Source organism: Cyphomyrmex costatus, unplaced genomic scaffold (assembly GCF_001594065.2).
Source record: "Cyphomyrmex costatus isolate MS0001 unplaced genomic scaffold, Ccosl1.0 scaffold102, whole genome shotgun sequence".
Lineage (NCBI taxonomy): Eukaryota > Metazoa > Arthropoda > Insecta > Hymenoptera > Formicidae > Cyphomyrmex > Cyphomyrmex costatus.
The window spans coordinates 803,897-823,610 of NW_017274977.1; the positions used below are offsets into that span (position 1 = coordinate 803,897).

At 35.6% G+C, this 19,714-nt stretch overlaps 1 protein-coding gene across 2 annotated transcripts in view; it reads right to left on the reverse strand.

Moving 5' to 3' along the window:
* Window positions 1-19,714, reverse strand: part of LOC108773392 (zinc finger protein 131) — a 53,644-nt gene that overhangs the window by 24,982 nt on the left and 8,948 nt on the right. For both annotated transcript variants that reach the window (XM_018539186.1, XM_018539177.1), the window contains exon 4: window positions 17,715-17,838. In XM_018539186.1, coding sequence (XP_018394688.1) covers window positions 17,715-17,838 — 124 coding nt within the window. The remainder of the gene's footprint in view (window positions 1-17,714; window positions 17,839-19,714) is intronic.

The window sequence follows — 19,714 nt, forward strand, 5'->3', positions numbered from 1 at the left end:
AACTCCAAGTAAACGAGAATCTGTTCCCTTTGTCGAGAAAAAAAGTAAAACTCTCTTTACACACAACACTATGACATGAACCATTTTGTTACGTAGTCAGACAACAGGAAAAAAAAAATAGAACAATTCTCGCGTTCTCTCACGAGAACCGCGAAAGCGTGCATTCTCTTTGTTTTCTGGTAAAAGTGAGCCCTTCCTATAAAAAAAATAAATAAATAAATAAATAAAAATAATATTCGAACACCTAGTCGCAAAAATATCGAGTCCATCCAAAACGAAAGAAAAAGCGCAAAACACACGACTGTGATTCGCGGTGGGTTAGATTAAATAATCACTGTTTATTATTTCAAATCTCATCTTGTGGTACAAAAATATTACAATATTTGATCTGGTAACTTCTTGTCACCTCTATTTACTCGCTTAAATCCTAATATTTGATGTGCACGCCAAAAAAAATTTTCCCGATACGTTCGTTTATTAAATTGGTCTTGAGAAGTGAAGCTTCAACAAGAAAACCGAGACTTCTATCTTGAGAAGTGAAGCTTCAACAAGAAAACCGAGACTTCTATCTTGAGAAGTGAAGCTTCAACAAGAAAACCGAGACTTCTATCTTGAGAAGTGAAGCTTCAACAAGAAAACCGAGACTTCTATCTTGAGAAGTGAAGCTTCAACAAGAAAACCGAGACTTCTATGAGAACTTCCATTGATCATAACAGATATGAATGATTCGAGTGAATAGAATATCGACTCTTGAAATTCTGCCACTTGGTTTCACAAGCTCGACTTCGAAGAATTCAAGGACGTCGAGATGTTAATGTTTTACGCGAATGTGTTTCTATTCATAAATTCGTTGTTAATTCGTTCCTGATTCTCTCTAGTTTTTAATCTCTCGGTTTAGTGTGAAATTTTGTTACAAACTCAGCTCGCGCGTTGAATAATGCAAAAAACGGTAAAATTTTCTTTGGCGCGCGCACGTAGAAATCCTATTCTCTAAATACACAAACTTAGCTTCGAAGGTTAATTAAATACTTACGATACGTTGCATTAATCTATCGGCGCATAGGCAGGCATCTTTTATGACACGATTTTTTTATAAAGGAGAGGAAGGAAGGATGAAAAAAGGAAGGTTCAGAATAAGCGCGATGGTCAACGCAATCAAGGCCCCTGACAGCATCGTTATTGATAGTACTTTCTTCTTTAAATTTGTCGAAGCAAAAAACGCAGAATTTAACGTAAAGAACATTAAAAACACGTGATTCAGCGAGAAATCATTCACGTATTCGTGGCACACGCAGGCGATTTCGCGAATTTATTTCTTCGCATTACATTCTTACCGTTCAATGCGAATTTATGTAGGTATAGACAATGTATAGATGCACTCTAACTTTGATTCACTGAGTTCCAGTTGTACATTTATCTACGGGGTTTTGGAATTGAAGCTCTAGAGTACCGAAACGCTACAGTGATAAAAAAAAAAACGAAGAGATTAAGTAATTTAAACGAGCATAACTGTGCAATTTTGTAAATCATTGGGACGATAAATACCAACTGTGATTAACAATATACGTATACCATATTTGGTACGAAGGAGAAAGAAACTATTATAGATCTAGGGCCTTATTCTGTAATTTATTATAACAGTAACAATATTGTTACGTTGTTGTTGCGCAGATATCTTATAGCAAAGAAGCTGCATAACGTCAACGCAATGATGTCATTACCGTCATAACGAGTTACAGAATAGAAGCTTTAAGCGTTCAAAGATATAAGCCCATGGGTACAAAAATAAACACGATTCTGCTGAAAGCTATTTAATTCTCGAATAATTTCTATATAAGTCATGATTTCTCGAAGACGTTTTGTACAGAAGATTAAGATAATTAGAAAGACCAAAAGTCCACAGATCAGACGATCGAGTGCCCGGAATTGTCACACGAGTGGAAATTCGAGCATCGAACGTTTAAATGGGATTAGTAGACCTGATGCCTAATTCATGATTACTTTTTTCTATCATGTTTTTGGTAAAATACCATCGGACAATAAAGGACGATCCTTTAGAAATATTTGAACGACAAACTCACTCCATGGTACATTCGCGTGACAAACGTCGCAAGATCGAAACAACGAAAACTGCTCAACAGCGGTCTATTATGGACATGTCGCTGGCTGCGCGTTTATAGGTAGCGTGACACTGGTTACATTTTAGTTATCGAGCAAGAGAATCGATGTCCCGACAATGCCAATATTTCTCCTCGCGAAATAGCCACAGACTATTCTCGAACAGCGAAATTAATGTCCGGAAATGAAGTTCGATGGCGCAATCATGATTCGAACGATTGACGTGACGATCTTGATTCGAACGCGACGTACGAATGACGTCGACTGATGATACGAACTATTATCATGCGACGCTATGCTTTTATTAATAGATAAATACCTTCGATTTGTAAGAACCAATCTATGGAAAGATCGAAATGGCATCATATTATGTAAATTAAATTCGCGTATATACAAAAATGGCGCCCATCCCCGAAGTGTCGATTGATAGTTTCGCGATGCATCAATCGAAAAACGTACAGGACTTTACTTTGACAAAGAAGAGACACTCATCGGATGAATGATTAAATAAGCCGCCCCGAAAATAGCTCTTCAAGGTCGTCAAAATTGCTTTCACCGTAAACGACGACATCGTGTTTTAGCTTGTGCGCTTTTTAACGGTTCTTTGTGGAAAGTCGGAGCTATCGAAATCGCGCGTCCAATTCCGTCAAATTTATCGGCGCATTAGCGCCGGATTTTCCACAGCATCAAGTCGCTTTCCCGTCGTTACTACTTTTATAGCCCGAGAGTTTTCGATGCATGTTCCGGTATACCAATATATGTATGTACCTATATTTTCTTTTTTATGCAGTTTACGTATGTACCGAAGGTATGTAAAAGCAGGTGCCCGTATTTCTACGAGGATTTTTGATCCTCTTTAGCAACTCGTGCTGCAGTTTGATATTTCGCGCACGAATCATAAAAAGCACTGATAACAGAGACTCGAACGCTTTCTTTGAATTTTTAATCATATGTAGCGAATAAAATTGAACTTTTAAAAATGAATTTTCAAAAGATTGAAAAAAAAACGATGAAATTAAGATGTTTAAATCAAATCATAAATAGTCGAAATATACATAAAACAAATAAATGCTAAAATACAATATTCGAACAAATAATTAAAAAGTTTAAGAATAAATTCCCGAATAAAAAATAAAAGGAAAAGTAAAAAATAGAAAAAAATACATAAATTAGTTAGAAAAGATCAACTGTTATCTCGTGTCACAATTGCGTTCTGCATATCTTACGAACAGAGCCAGAATGTGGAAAGTGGGTGTGAGAGATGAATCGGAAGACAGACGGCTGCGCGTATATTAGTGTAACAAGCAAGCATCCATTCCGTAGCGTGATTATTTCCGAGACTTCGAAACTGATCTTATCACGGGGACGTAACACGACCCTTACAATCACTGGCAGCCGCTCGCTCGCTCTTGCCAGCGCATTCGCATGATGATTTATATCGGAATCGCGAGGCACGAACGTATTTAAATGCCCGGCGGGCCGACGGTGGGCGTCGCACGGAAGTGGAGCCAGTCGGAAGTGGAAGTATTTCTGCAAGCGCACAAGACAAAGACGAATGAGGCGGATGCGGTTAGATCTGCTGGAAATTACGGGATCCGATGTTGTTTGTACAACACGAGTCATCCGTAAATGAGACGCCAATTTTTCCTCGGCTGAACGAGACGAGATTATCGAGAACTCTTGTACCGCACAACGAGATGTATTCTTGAAGTGTAAAGATTTCTGAATAAAGAAATAGTTCTCCAGAGATGCCCAGAGTCAATCATTTTAAAACGTATCGGAAATTTACAAGCATCAGATGCACTATGCACTCTCAATGTCGTTTAACGACACTCGTTCCATATCGATTCAAAACGCGTACAACCGCTTTTACAACTTAAAAGAAAATGTAGAAGTGTTTTCTTCTGATTTTGATGAATTTTGAATATGCTATTTTCTGGACAAGTGTAAAGGATTGAACCCTTATAAGCAAATACACGTATTTATTTATGGACCAATTGAACTTTTTAAGGATAATACTCTTTTAAAGAAAATTGGTTATCGTTTTCCAAAACAAATATTGTCGAAACTATAAGTGATAGAAAACAAGTTTGAAATAAAAATTAAATCGTTTTAAGAGAGTACTTCATAATTATAATTATAATGAAAGATAATAATAATTGACTCATATGATTTAAAAATCGAGGAAAGTGTAAAGCCTAATCGAGTCTTGAAAACAAGATGTTAATGTTTATTATATTGTGTGAATTTATATACTGCGTATGTAGTCCCCCCCGCGACGCTGATAGGGTTTCAGCATTGGCGCATACATATTCACTACCACAGTAATATCACTTAGTTAAATTGAGAATCAATTTAACCAATTTTTTATATCTATAGCATCTTATTAGATCTTAATAATATGTTGAAAGGCATATATTAAAATTTAATATTAAAGTAATAATTTGAAATCTGTGAAAAATAAGATAGCGAAGAATATCACAAGTTGGCGTTTCGTCCCGGCTTCCACTACTGGACTCATCAGTAAGGTAATGTAGTGGGAGCCTACCTTATAGACTTATAAATTCACACAATATAATAAACATTAACATCTTGTTTTCAAGACTCGATTAGGCTTTACACTTTCCTCGATAATTATAATTAAACAATTTGTTTAATTTTAATTTTTTTTAATATAATTTTTATTTAACCAAATTTTTTAAAATTATTATTTAAAGTGCGTTTCTCTCTCCTTTCAACCAAAACCATTTAACTTTTATTGAAAATTTTTTTTCCTATCTATTACAGTTTCGACAACATTTGCTTAAAAAAAAAACCAATTGTTTTCAGAGATGTTGCATCCTCCAAAAGTGCCTTATAAAAAGATAACATATCCCTTATTTTTGTCTAAAAACCAAGATATTCAAAGTTTAAAGTTTCCATGGATTTTTTCTCTCATTAATAGACCAATTAATTCTCTCTTCTCTTTTCCTCTAATAATAGAATTCATCGAAAAAATTAACAACACATTACAATTTTATTTTAATAAAAAGACCAAATTTAAATAATTGTCAGGCGTTTACATTTAACTTTAATGCGCATCTGCAGCTAAATAGTGTACGATTGCAAGGAAAAGGGTCATCGAATTCTTGCCAACGATACTCCACAATCTCCTCTTACAAACTTTACAAAGTTAGGGTCGACCTAGCAGCCGCTGCCAGCACCGGCGTCCGTTACCCCTGCGCAAGCATCCCTCAGCTTGAAGGGATGCAAGGGCGGAGGCGAGCAGCGCAGCGTACAGCTGCCAGCATCACCGACTAATACTGTAACAGGGAGAGAAAGAGGGAGCGAGAGAAAGGCCAGAGGGCGGAGGTATACGGGGGGAAAGAGACAGGAAGAAAATGGGGACTGAGGAAAGGACAGAGCGGCAGAGGGGATTACTCGCGGAGAGATTTATTATGCAGAGGAGGAGAGAAACAGGCGCGAGCCCTTTCGGAGCTTAACACACTTTGTACAGGGCGCTGCGCACGTAAGCTGTCTCTATTTTTCGGCCCGCAACGTTGATATACGCGCGAAGGGAGTATACGCTGGTTTATAATCTGAATAATGCATCTGAATGCATATCTCGGCGAAACTTTCATCTCTTCTCATTTTATTATACTCCGGCGCAGATAATATAATTTATTAAAAGCTAAGCCCTTTTTACATCTCCGTGGGACAATAATTCTATCCGACATGAACTCTACTCAACGTCGAAGAAATTTCTCGTTAAAACGGCGTGATTTAGGAGAACGTGACTGTTTAAATGTATGAATTAAAAGTGTAAGTACTTAGGAACGCACGTGATGATAAAGGTATTTAAGATCGTTCAGTCTAAAAAAAAAAAAAAAATTGCTCGCGTTAACAACGCCCAATCTTCGCCGCATGGAACCTGATATTCTCTCCTATATACCGGCATCGATCACACCGCTCTGTGCCAGAAAGAGCCGTCAAGGAAGAGGGACGCAGAAGGGGCAGAGACGAAGAGACGCAGCAGCCGTGGAGGACGAGAGGGGAGGAGAGGAGAACGAGGGGGATGCAACGACGGGGAACAGGAGAGAACAGAGTGTATTTCCCACCCTCCATTGTATGCATTTCTCCTCTATCTATTTCTCTCTCTCTCTCTCCCTGTACATTCAACTAAACTGCATATATGCCGAGGAGTGTGGCCGCGTGATCTATGTACGTGGATTCAACACAGTGGCCCATACGGTACGGCATTGCTACAGGATTTCACGTCTTCCTTTCGACGATCATACTCGAGAAACGACTCATACCTTCTTCTTTTACTTTTTTTTTCCTCATTTTCCGTTGAACCAGGTGTCGCACTAAATTTACACGTGACTGCCGAGGAAATATTTGTCGCTGCGGACGTTACACCGCAGTCGGATATATTTTCGTCGAACGAGGGATCATTCCTAAAACCTCTCGGGTAGTAGTACTCAAAATCAACCAGAGTCAAGAAACTAAAATGATCAAATGTGAAATGAAAAAGCTGATTCTGCGATAGCTTTCTGCAATTTTGCGAACTATATTTTTATCGAATTGATATCAAGAATACCAACCAAAATCTCATATAAAACGAAGAACTCTATAAATCATCGATCTTGAAATTCAAAGAAGAATGTCTAAATTACCTATGAATTATTTTTATGAAATCTATATAGCCGAAACAAGATTCGTTCTGTATACACAGTGTCTCCAGATTTTTCGTACAAATTTTAACAGTATGTTATATAAACTGAAATAAGAAAGAAACGTTATAACATAAGACGAGCTTTACACTTACGAAGAATCCTTCTTAATTCTCGTAATGTGTAGTTATACAAAAAATTTATACGCTACTCAAGAAACAGGTTTTTAACGTCAGTTCAATTATAATGTATGGCTGTACATAAACTTACTTAATTAGAAAAACATGATAGTATTCTCCTTTGATTTTGATAAATTCTTAGTATATTAATTTATAGACAAAAATAAGGGACATATATTTTTTATACATCCAATTGCACTTTTAAGAGATAAAATATCCATTGAAAAAAAATTTTCTTTCAAAACAAATATCGTCAAAAATATAAGAGATAAAAATGTTTAAAATAGAAGTTGAATGATTTTAAGAGTATTTAATAATTATAATTTTAGCCAATTTTTTAATTTTTACGTTTTATAAATATTAATCTTTTATAAATAAAATTACTCTTTCCTTTACAAAAAATAATCTTAAAAGTACATTAAAATTAAAGGAAGACACTTTCAGGTATTTTCTTGTTGGATAAAATTTCAGTAGTTTAGAATCTATATTTGTGTCATATCTTGTTTTATTTCAATTTTCATATTGTTAAAGTTTGCACGCAAAATTCGAAGACACTCTGTATATCTACGTAATTACTGGTAATTCAATTGTTCCGATGAAATCGTTTGTTGCAAATTACGTCGAGTTTCGAGGAGCAACGAAATTCCGACGCTACAAACTTTCTCGATGCGATTGATTTCCGGAGTGCTACCACCGAAACGTTAGAACTTCATTTCAAGTACTCCTGTCAGTATCTATACAGTAGCTTTGTTACAGATCTGCGCAGTACGTACAGTCTGTTCAAAGACAATGCCACAGTCTGAACATGTAACCACTTAAGACATAAGAGAGAGGATGGTTGATTGAACTACTGCTCGGAAACAGCGATAACGAGGACATCACGATATATGCAAAGAGAAGAGCATATTCTGTATTCAATTGAACATTTGGTACTAATAATAATAGCAAATGAAAATTACTTGAATAGACATTAACGAGAATGATTCTAAGAAAATGTATCATGTCTACAAATTAGAATTTACATATCTAATAAATAGGAATATATTTATATGTATATAAGAGTGATATATATAACAACTTTATGATTCAAAAATTCTAGCTATAAACAGAAAATAATTGAAAATAATTCCAAATTTACATATGTTTGAATAATTATGATGTAAATTTTATGATGTAACAGTTATAATGCAAATGAAAAAAAAACTAAAATTAGCAATGTAAATATATGGACAAAATAAAGTTCTAAAAGCTGTTTTATGTAGATAAAACTATAGAAAAACGTTTCTTTCACACTAAAACTCCACGGTTACCTAGGTGATTAATGGCCTGGTGCGATCAGCAGAGTTTTGCGAGATTCGCGCTAGACAAGTTTCTACTCTTTGGAGCAAGCTCTCTCAAGGACGTATCGACGGAAGCCAACGGCGGCTCCGGTTTCTCCTCCATTGGTTAAGCCAACCACCAAGGTTTGAAGTAAGCGAGCACAAGCGCAAAAGACGAAAAGCCTCTTGTCGTGTGCTCGAGAAACGAAACTCTTTGCGAACGGGGTACTACTTCAGGCGCACCTCCGCCCGCTGATCCTCTTATTGAGGACACCATCCTGTACCTTCATCTTCAAACCACCGTCACATCCGTCCAACCGTCGTGAGACGAGCGCATCGTGTAATAAGGGTGAGGAGATATGCCAGTAAGGAGCTTATTGTCGGAAAAGGATCTCCGTCGCTCCGCAACGAATGTCGCGCTCGCTCTTCCGCCTCTGTACGAGAATATTAAACAACGACGCGTCTCGAGAGTAGAAAGATAAATATCTATAATACGTCGTTTCGTTGGTGGAATCGCTTTACTCGACGATCGATATCGAGAATCGAGAATAGGTATCGGTGAACAGTACAAGTATCATCGATAGAGGAGTTCTCCGCGATAGTGATTTTAGAGGCGACAATGGAATTGAGCTGCAATAGAGAAAACGAGCGAGAAAGAAAAAGAACGAGAGTTAAATGGAACTTAACGTGGAAACTAAACAAGTCGGAAACAAAATCAAGTGTGAAAATTTCACAAGTACGACTTAAGTAGAACAGCCGATTTAAAGATTTGTAATGTAAAGAAGTGAGGATTTGAGAAAATATCAAAGAATTAATAACCTGTGACATTTTAATTAAAAGCAATCCCCTGAGCGATATGAATTATAAGTACGTAGGTACTTAAAAGCTTCGTGAAAATAAAACAGCGTTCCACGATTATGAAGATCATTAATGCTAGAGCGTGATGCGCCTTTAAGCGATAAAAATAGCAAATGCGATAAAAGTTCAGATAAGATAAGTGTTTCTAGTCGATCATCAAATTATACGGTAATTACACCAACACTTTTTTCATACAAAGTTCTAGAGGATTTGTGCAAGAGCTAAACAAAGCAAATATTGTTTGTAGAAATCTATGAATATAAATACAAATATCCGATCTAAAAAGCCAGAAAGAACACGGAACGGATCAATAAAATCGAGAACGAAAGGCATACTGCGAGAGTAATTAGGGTAATGAAGGGCGGGCTGTATAATTAGATGCAACGATGGATCGATGGACCGAGCTATTGCAGGGGGATGCAAAATGCTGTTGAGCTTTTTATCGCTCAACCGTGGAGCGAGAGAGCGAGAGAGAAAGAGAGCCCTTTGACCGCGCTGTGTGCGGCAGGGAAAGTCTCGCGTGATACTAATTTCCATTTGGGTCCTGTCGCCAGGGCTCGGTTCGCTAATGCAGCAACGCCATCCATCCATCCATCCATCGTTTTACCATGTCGCCCAGAGAGACAATTTTCCACCGTTAAAGGTCGGGAAGTTATGATACCGGGGCACTTCCTCACCGAAACGCGACAAGGTTTCTCACGTCTTGCGCGAGATATAGTGCAGCAGGCACGTTACGGCTGCACGTCACGACCAACTCGAGAACATTAATATTACCGGATCCGAATTGTCGCCCCGGTTACGTGTCTTCCTTGTTACAGAGAGACGAAGACAGAGCTCGTGAACTGAAGAATCTGTGCTATTTGGAGATTCTGCACGTGAGAATACCGAATTCCACGTACCGAGTCTTGAAGCAAAAGTACCACATCACTGTAGCAAATACAGCAAGCTTTTAATATTTCATAGATTGTTTCTCTCTCGGTGAATGAAAAAGGAATGACGTCTTCATGATTAGAAACAAACGTAGAAGAATATAATAAGTATAAAAAAACAAAAGTTGATTTAATGAAATAATATGCGATATTCGTGCACGTCAGATAAATCGTTTCCGTTATTATTTGGCAACGAGACACTACTATGGTTTCCAGTCCGTTTGATTCTCAGGAACGACATCCTTCCCACGTCATGTTATACTATGAATTGGCGTTGTTTATCGTTAGCCTGCAGGCTGCCAGGTCAGAAAATAGTCGATATGTCATTGACAGAGCGATTCCGAACTCTTGCAATTTTTACTACCACTCGGTGTGATCGATGTGGACCTACTAGTGCAGCTTTAACTCGCGAAAAGGTTTTACCGCTTACTTTACGAGAAAAATAAGAATTTAAGACTCCGCCTGAGAAGGCGAAGTCGATTTAGATTAGAATTTAAGAATTGAGAGATCTAAAAATCTCCAGCAATTCAAGTTTTCAATTTGAACTTAATATTAGAACGTAATATCATATTATAAAGTATCATAAAAAGTGTCTAATGATAAGAGAAGTTAAGAAAGCAAATTTCAAAAACTCCGAGCTACCGCAGACTTGAAGGCGACGAATGAAAAAGGATGCTTCCAACGGAAGAGAAATAAAAATGGGAAGGCTAATAAATGAATATCTCGGCAAACCGTATCGTATGAGTGTTGTTCACAATCAAAGTAAGTGGTTATAAGACAAGCAAAATGAATTTCATGTTTCCAGAAGTTTTGCGCTTTCATTTTTTGCCAGTTCCGTAAACCATGAAGCTGCCAGAATGCATCTGCTAAACGAGAGATGAAACGAGACGACATTTGTTTGTTGTGTAACGTGTGTAAATGTAGAAACGGGGATAAAATGCGCGTTCTCGTATGAAACCGCGGTGTCGCTTTGTGCGAATGAACAGATAGCAAAAGTTCGTCGCGCCGGTCACGCGAGAATGTTTCGAAAAATCGTGAGAACGCCGAGGAATTCCCTTAGGAAGCTGACGACGAGGACAGAGAATTTCAATAAACTGTGAAATGTCGCAAGTATGACGACCTTGTTAGACTTAATTTCGTAGAGCTACGTGGAGGAAACTTCGGTTAATCCTACGCGATGTTCTTTCCACTGGTTTTAAGTAGACTAAAGACTTTCGCGAGATAACAACTATATATAATTAAGTTTTGATAAAACAAAAGACGATTATTTGAGACAGTATTTCGTGAGCATATTTTGCATTTACAACATACGGCTTTACGAAAAAACTTGAATATACTTTCTTGATCTACGCCCGCTATTGGCGCGAATTCAATGGCTCGAAGAGCTAAAAGTGTTGCATCTGCAAATAGAGAAAGAACATAGTTGAAAAAACTGGCTCAACGCCATTTCTATCCGGTATCATGACAAGAACGACGTAGACGAAGGAAAAAGGACACGTGTGGTAATAACGACGTAGAAGGGCTATGAACGTGACCATATGCACTGCCTAAGGGAGATATCTCATTGCTTATTATAATTCTATGTTATCATAATTTAGTTATTTATCTCGTGACAAGCGATTTATCCTTGTACTTAAGCGAAAGGCACCACAAGTGAACCCCATATAGAGTCTGTTCTTTGTTTTTCTCGTTAACAGCCTATGGGCCTGGGGGACTAGTTTCATCTGACTATTTTTGAGCCACAACGACTCATACAGAAATCAGTCTTCGACGTGATTCACAACCTACGTCATATAAATATAAAATATACGTATAAATATATAAATCTGTATATATTTTTACGTACACGCGTCGAAGAATGTTTTGCATCACCTTCCTATTACGCGGATTGATCGCGCTGCTCGAGATAAAAAAAAATTGTTTTATCATTTATCATTATTTTTGCACGCCATTCTAATAAGTTTTTATATTTTATACGCAACGCTAAATATGTTCTCGCGTTACACACATATATGAACAAAGATCCCAGGATACGCAAAACTATGCAAAACCATTCGCGACGCGTGCATATAAGAGATACTTAATTTCGTTTAGATCATATATCATATGGTCATAATCAATTCTCATATTTAAAACGATCTTAAGTATAATCTTAAGCCAGTCACAGAGCCGTATTAGCAACTTATTAAGATATTACTTAAGATAGTCTTAAAACAAGAACTGATTATAAATATCTATATACTCTTGCTGCACGCCTACAAACGATAGTCGAAGATGCTGGAGTCCGAAAATCCAGGAATTCTGAGCCCTAACATCTGGAGATGCAGAAATCAAGGAAAACCTTAGAATGTGAGATCTTCAGAATGAACCGTAGCGGTGCACGGATTCAGGCGTGATACGGAAGTGACGAAAAAAAGACGATTACAAGATCGAAGGATGATCCGTAATCCTAAAGGAACGTTATTCATCTTCCGTATTTCAGAACGATATGGCATTCGGACAATCAGCGGGAGGTAGAAGAAAGAAGTTTTGTACTTAACATTACTTTCACTGAGATCTTCAGCTATACTGATTCTACGGACATTCCGCTATAATTAAAAGAATCTGCTTGTCTCACAAGAGAACCATCAGAAATATTCATCACCGATTTTGGATGCGTAAGGCATAAAAAATATTAGACATATTTTTTAAGTTTTTATCTTAAGGCAATTTATCAGGTCATTTAAAATGAAATTTTTTTCCAAAAAAATAATGAATTTTTCATTTTTAATATTTTCAAAATGTGAATACATCGTTATTAATACGTTAGATTAATTGTAAGTAACTTTATCACGATTATCACGTCATGTGAGTCAATAACTCACAGTATTTTTGTTTGCATCTATTAAATAACATGTATCTCATAATAGTTAAAAAATTATAAAAATTATTATTATCAAGAAGAAAACTTGATTTATCAATTGCATCATACATTATAATTATTATATCAAGTGGCCTAAACGAAAAGTTGAATATGAGTTACCGACAACCCTCACAGCACAAAACTTTATTTGAAGATATTTGCTGATAATGAAAAGATCTGTTATTTTCGAGAGGTTATTTCAACCTTGAGATAATCGGATAAAATATAGGTCTAATATTGTATGATGCTATACAACATACCCAAGACCTAATAAAATCATGAAAAAAACGGTGAGTTCCGACTGTTCTCTTATCAGAATCAGAAACCTTCGCGTCTTATCTATTAAATTTAAATATTAATACTTATGTTAGAAACTAAACGCACAAGAATAAATAGATTTAAAAAGTTTAAATAGTGGTCTAAATCAAAGAGACGCACGCGCATACGATGCAATCGTCACGTATATAGCTAGACAAAGACGGTTCTTCGTGCGACATATCGATCGTCATGATTAATACTAATTAACGTATGAAATGACATGAGCACGAGTTTCCAACTCTCTGCAAACGCATGTACGCGAATCTAGGCTTATACTTGACACGATAGGAAAATAAGTTGTAAACGTTAAATTATGTAGAGTGTACGAGGATTTATGAATCAGAAGATCCATGTATCCGAAATATCGGAAAGATCCAAAGTGAAATATGTCGAGAGACACGGTCCTGTAATAACACGGTGCTGTCTCTTTGGCGCGAAATGGACCGTTGTATATATCTACACAATAATATAAGATACTCTAATATCTTAAGTTATAGCATTTCAATAATGTCAGTAATAGAGTTCCTCTCTATCAGATTTAATTGATTCGAAGATCCTCGTACAATCTGCGATTAATATACCTTGCACTGTGTGTTTATGCAATCCAATAATTACTAAGTTTTAGAGTAACTTCTGTTGAGTTTTAGAGTAACCCTGTTGAGTTTTAGAGTAACCCTGTGGACTTTTAGAGTAACCATGTGGAGTTTTTGAGTAACTGGGTTGAGCCGATTGAGATTTTCCTGCAAAAAGCTTTTGCTCCATGCGCATAAACGGCGCTACCAAGGAGCCTCGTATCCCGTGTTTCAACTTAATGTGTCTTTTCAAGTTGTCAGATCTGGTCAATGATATCATACATATTTGACATACGTGCTTGTCGGGGTTGTGTGATTTCATGTGTTTCTTTATGTTGGCTACACTCTTGCCGCACTGCTTACAGCACTCCATACCAATCTGCAAGTGCTCTAACTTATTGTGAATGTCTTTATTTATATCCTTTTCTTTTTTTGTCCTTTTGCAAAGCGGTAATCCTGGAATACAAGGTCCGATTTCGATGAATTTATCATAATTAATTAACGATGCCAATTGTGTCTACAATTATCATCCCAAATTACGTAAAGATGATCGATTTCCGTTATCATCCTAAATTTTATTTCTTTACGCAATGTCTAGTCGAATGTCTTCTAAACACTTCAATTAATTTTTTTTTAATTACACGTATATATGTTTCCGTTAATTGTAAAAACACATACGAATGTAAAGTTATAAAATAAAAAAGGTCAAAAATAAATGTTAAATTCTCCCCCCTTTTTGTTATCAGAAAAACCAACTGCCATGAACATAAATGTAATTTCTCTTATAAATGCAAATATTTTATCACAGCTTTTACCTTTTCATTGTAAAATGCAAAAATTATATAAATATTTAAATATGTAATTTTTCTTAAAAAAGTTTTATTAAAGCAAATATTTTAGAAAAATATTATTTATTAAAAATAATATTATTATTCTAATTCGCACAAAATTTATCTTATTAATTTTCCAATCTTTTTCACTATTTTATAGTATATTTAAAATATTGTATTTCATATTTAACATGTTATTTTACTACTGTTCTAATACAAGAAATTGTCATTTTGCGAAAAGAAATATTTTCGATGATAACGTTAAATAGAACATCCTTTATGCTTCCTATAAGATACATTCTACGTCAAATAGTTACAGAGAAGAAGAAATTCTCTCAAATACGTTCAAAATCAATGAAGATATCATAACGAACACCACACTCGTATTACAGGATAATGTACATTGTACTTAATAGAATTGCTTGATTATCTTTCTTGTTTTTATAAGCGCGCTAGAAATATAATATATAAAAATTTTGCTTATTGCGGAGAAGAAATAACGTAGACATAAAGAAAATATAAAAAGATCCTAGGACATAATAATTTTTAAAAAATTGAAATTACTTTGCGTTTATCGAAACAAGACAGAAAATCGATCAATTCTATTACGAACTTCACCCCGTGCTTCTTCTCATCTATAATTACCTACTCGTAGCAAATGTCAATACCATGTAAGAAAAAAAGCGCAATTCTACTGTCATCTCATCGCGTTCCAAGAGACTAAAGATACTGTCACAATACAGTACAGGAGAGAAAGAATAGAGAAAAGAGATGCCAAAATTGACCTACTGAAAAAGGAAACCGAATGAAAAATAGACATTCAAGTGTGAGAATTCCGGCGAGGAAATTCGCCGATTCAACTCCACGGTAAACGTTCAGTCTGCGGAGATCGCGATACGGACTATCGACTTTGTCCTCAGCTCTTAAACACCGCCCATACATAAATTGCTCCGTCGGAGATCAAACGCGCGCATCTCGCGGCCACTGGCAACTATTGCATAATGCAGCTCGTGCAACATTTCAGCTAACTAGATATAATATGAATATGCAATCAAGAAGTACGTAATCTAGTAACTATCAACGACAGCGGCGGCAATGATGACGACGACAACGACGACGATGATGATGACAATGACGACGACGACGACGACGACGACGACGACGACGACGACGACGACGACGACGACGAGATCGTTATGAAGTCGAGGTTGCAAAAGAAAAACGAAGAATAGCGTTAGCAACAGAATCTATTTAACGAGCGGTTTAATCGCGTATGCTTCTTCGAGTATAATCGTTAGAAGGAAAAAAATTATACCTAGAGTCTTCCTGCTGCTGCTGCTGCCGCAGTTGGCGACTATTATTAATGCATTGACGATGCGCGGTGGATAAGAATCGTGTGACTAAAAATAAGCGTGACGTATTAATGGACGAACGATAGTAGATAATTCGCGAAAAGTGAAATTTTACCTGATAAATTCACCTATATATACTTTTTATAGATTACGTATATGAAACTTGAATCCTCAGATCTTGCAATCCCTGACTACGTAGAGATCCTCAAATTAGAGAATTTGCAAATTCTGGAGTCTAATAATCTAATTGGAACATCTTAATCTCTAATTTCAAGATAAGTTTTCGGGATAGCCAGATCCTCGGATCCTTCGCTCTTGTATAATCGCGTTAACCTTCATATCCATCTCGTGGTATCAAGTAACGTAGCGTAGGAAACGTCTTACGTAACGAATTTTTTTTTGCCCGCGGCCAGCAACTTTATTAACGCAAACGACGGATTGCGCAACGAGATGCGCAACGACTGCACATTTTGTTGCTAATATTCTCGTTCACTCGTGTAGATCGAAACGAACAGCGCAAGAGAAACGTGAGAATATAAGATCAAGATCGCCAGGCACGGTGACGCAAGATACGGCAAAAGGGTATTTAAGAGAATAGGAAATAAAAACAGCACATAAAGACATGCACAGAGAGTCCCGCCATGGAAGTATTGCATATATGCGTACATCTGCGTCTGCACGTGCACGCAGTCTACGTATATATGCTGTATATATGTATGTCTTATATATAATACAATATATATGACATAAGTATGTACATATCTCATTTCGCACACACGACACACATTTACACGCATTCACGCAAATGGAGTTCGTTAATGTGGCATCACGCATTCGCACGCACACGCACCACGTGCACGTGTAAGAACAGCGAGATGAACTCAGCCAGACGCACCCACACACCACCACAATCTCGGACACGGATTAAAAAAAAAAAAAGAAAAAAAAAGAGATAGGAGTACAGTCCATTTGCTGATACCAGTCCCAAACCAACGAGAGTTTTGTTATGTTTTATTTCTTTCTGTATATGTATTAACACACGTAATTAAAACTACCACAATGACGTAGCAAATGCACGATACCATCACCACAACACCAAGGGTTCATGTAATATACACATGTAGTTTTATATAAATATATATACATATATTACATATACATGTACATATATATACATATATATACATATATATAAAGGTCTTCCATTTTCTAAAGTTACACTCACTACAGTTGCCAGATTTGGAAATAGAGGGATGCTCGCTTCGGACGACACCTACGTACGACTCGACTCGTGTCAAATCCTTGCAAATACGTGCATGCAGATCTCCCTCGATTTCTTAGATGTAACATATTTCCCACACACTGACAAAGAAATTCTCCCGTGATGTCGAGTGATCACGCTTTCGATACGCGCGAAGTGACGAGTTTGATTATTAATTAAGCGAATTAAGCGCGATGTTTTACAACGAATAAATGTTGGATAATGCGTTGTCGTATTATTGTTTAGAAGTTTGAAATTTAATCCCATTCGAATGATAATATCTGAGATAATCGAGTATTTCAACATGCATAATGTACAAGTTAATCACAGCTCAGAACGGCTTAGTACAAAATGTAAAAAGGAAATATGTTAAATCTAAACGAAATTTTGGTCGTAAAGTTGGATATATGTGTGCAGATCTTACCATCAAGTCCGTCGAGCATTTCCGGAGGATTATGGTGCTCGGATGATTCAATCCCTTGAACACCATCACTGAGTGCTCCTGCTGTGGCCCCTCCATCTTCTCCTATCAGTCCAACTGGATGACCCTGCACATGACATAATCACAGATGTATACATAAATAGCCGGCAATAGTGTGAAACCTAGTTCACGTTTTATGACATTTTAACTCAAATACTATCTGCAATCACATCCTCGAAAGACAAAATCTTTGTGTTCTTAAACTGAGTAATGTTATTTAAATTTATACATACATATATAATACTTTTTTTGATACCTGAATATCTTGTAGTTTTAAATAGAAATGATTTAAAAAAAAAAATATATATATATACACGTCTAAAAATACTTTTTGTTCCTATTTATATATAAAAGATAAAATAATATTTAAATAATATTTAATTGTAGGAGGTTAAATGTTATAATCAATATAATTCCAAAGAAAACATTATTTTTAGAACAACTCGATTTATTGCTCAAAGATATAAAGAATCTGTCACAGAACATGATCTCAAAAATATATACTTTGGCATCTTTTATCTCACATGTTGAAAATTATGTGGTATGCTTATATAATACATCGAATATATAACAACATATACAATTATACATCGTATATGTTTAAAAACAAGCAAGTTCAACTTTTTTATAAAGACCAATCATTTTGGAAATATATCGCCTCGTAGTAAATAATTTATTTGACAATATAAATTGCAGATTTTATCACTTATCTATTGAAATTATTTGCATGATTTCTGAAAAAAATTATATTTCATAATTATATAAATTATATTTATAATTTGTAAATATATAATTGTTTTTTCATATATTGTATCATCTCAGATAATATATATAATATATACACATTACAACATAACATTGGAAATATTGCTATAATGTATTAATAGAATAATTGTATTATATAACTGTATTAACACTATTATGTATATTTATGCATTGTTTTTTTAACAATAAAATAATGTACACATAATAAACTGTTTTAACTTAAGCGATAATAATTTTAACAGTGATAAAATTATTTGATAATAAGAACTTGCTTCTGTAAAAACATATTTAACAAGTGTAAACTTATTTGTAATATTGTATTGATGCAATAAAATGACTATAATACAATCTAAGTAAACTTTAGCATTAAATACAATATAGAAGTAAAAAAGTGTCCAAAACTGGAATATAAGAGAAATCGAGAAAAGGAATTTTTGGAAAATCTGAAAGTACATAATTATCAGAAATTTGGTTGTTAAAAGGTAACGGTTACAAGCAAATTCGAGTTACCATAAAAATGTCTAGTTTTTTGATATAATGAAGTTGAAGTACCTGACGTGTGCGAAAGATTATTAATTACAGGTTCGGGTGTTTCGTTTTGTTTTAAAATAATTATTGTAAGCAATATCAATTCTTATTAGATCGTTAAATTTCAAACCAAATGAAAACAATGCCGCAACGGTCTAAGCTGGATCACGGGTGCTTCTAAATAATTGTGTGTGAATTTATATACTACGTATGTAATTCTTCGATTGCACGCCGAAATTTTTTCAGACTTGAAACACGCAACACTAATAAACTACCGTAGTAGTATCACGAGTTAAATTGACTGACAATTTAACGATTATTGATGCTGTTTCGAACCCGGATCTCTGGCGTTCCGTGCGAGTGAACCTATACCAAAAATTAATTATTATAAGTTTGCTTAAATTTTGTTGCGCGGTTTAATAAAACAGGAATTTCTCAAAATTGTTGATTTTTCAAATGTGTTGAATATTTATAAACAATAAGTCTTTTAGTTATTAAATGAGCGCAAAATTAATTATAAATTAATAGATCCAGATATGACACAATAAGAGGCTAGCACGTTTTTGTCGTATAAGTGTAATGTTTCCTTCCCTCGTTTTCTTTTGCTACGCACAGCTTATGTGCTTTACATTTATCATGATGGTTCACGA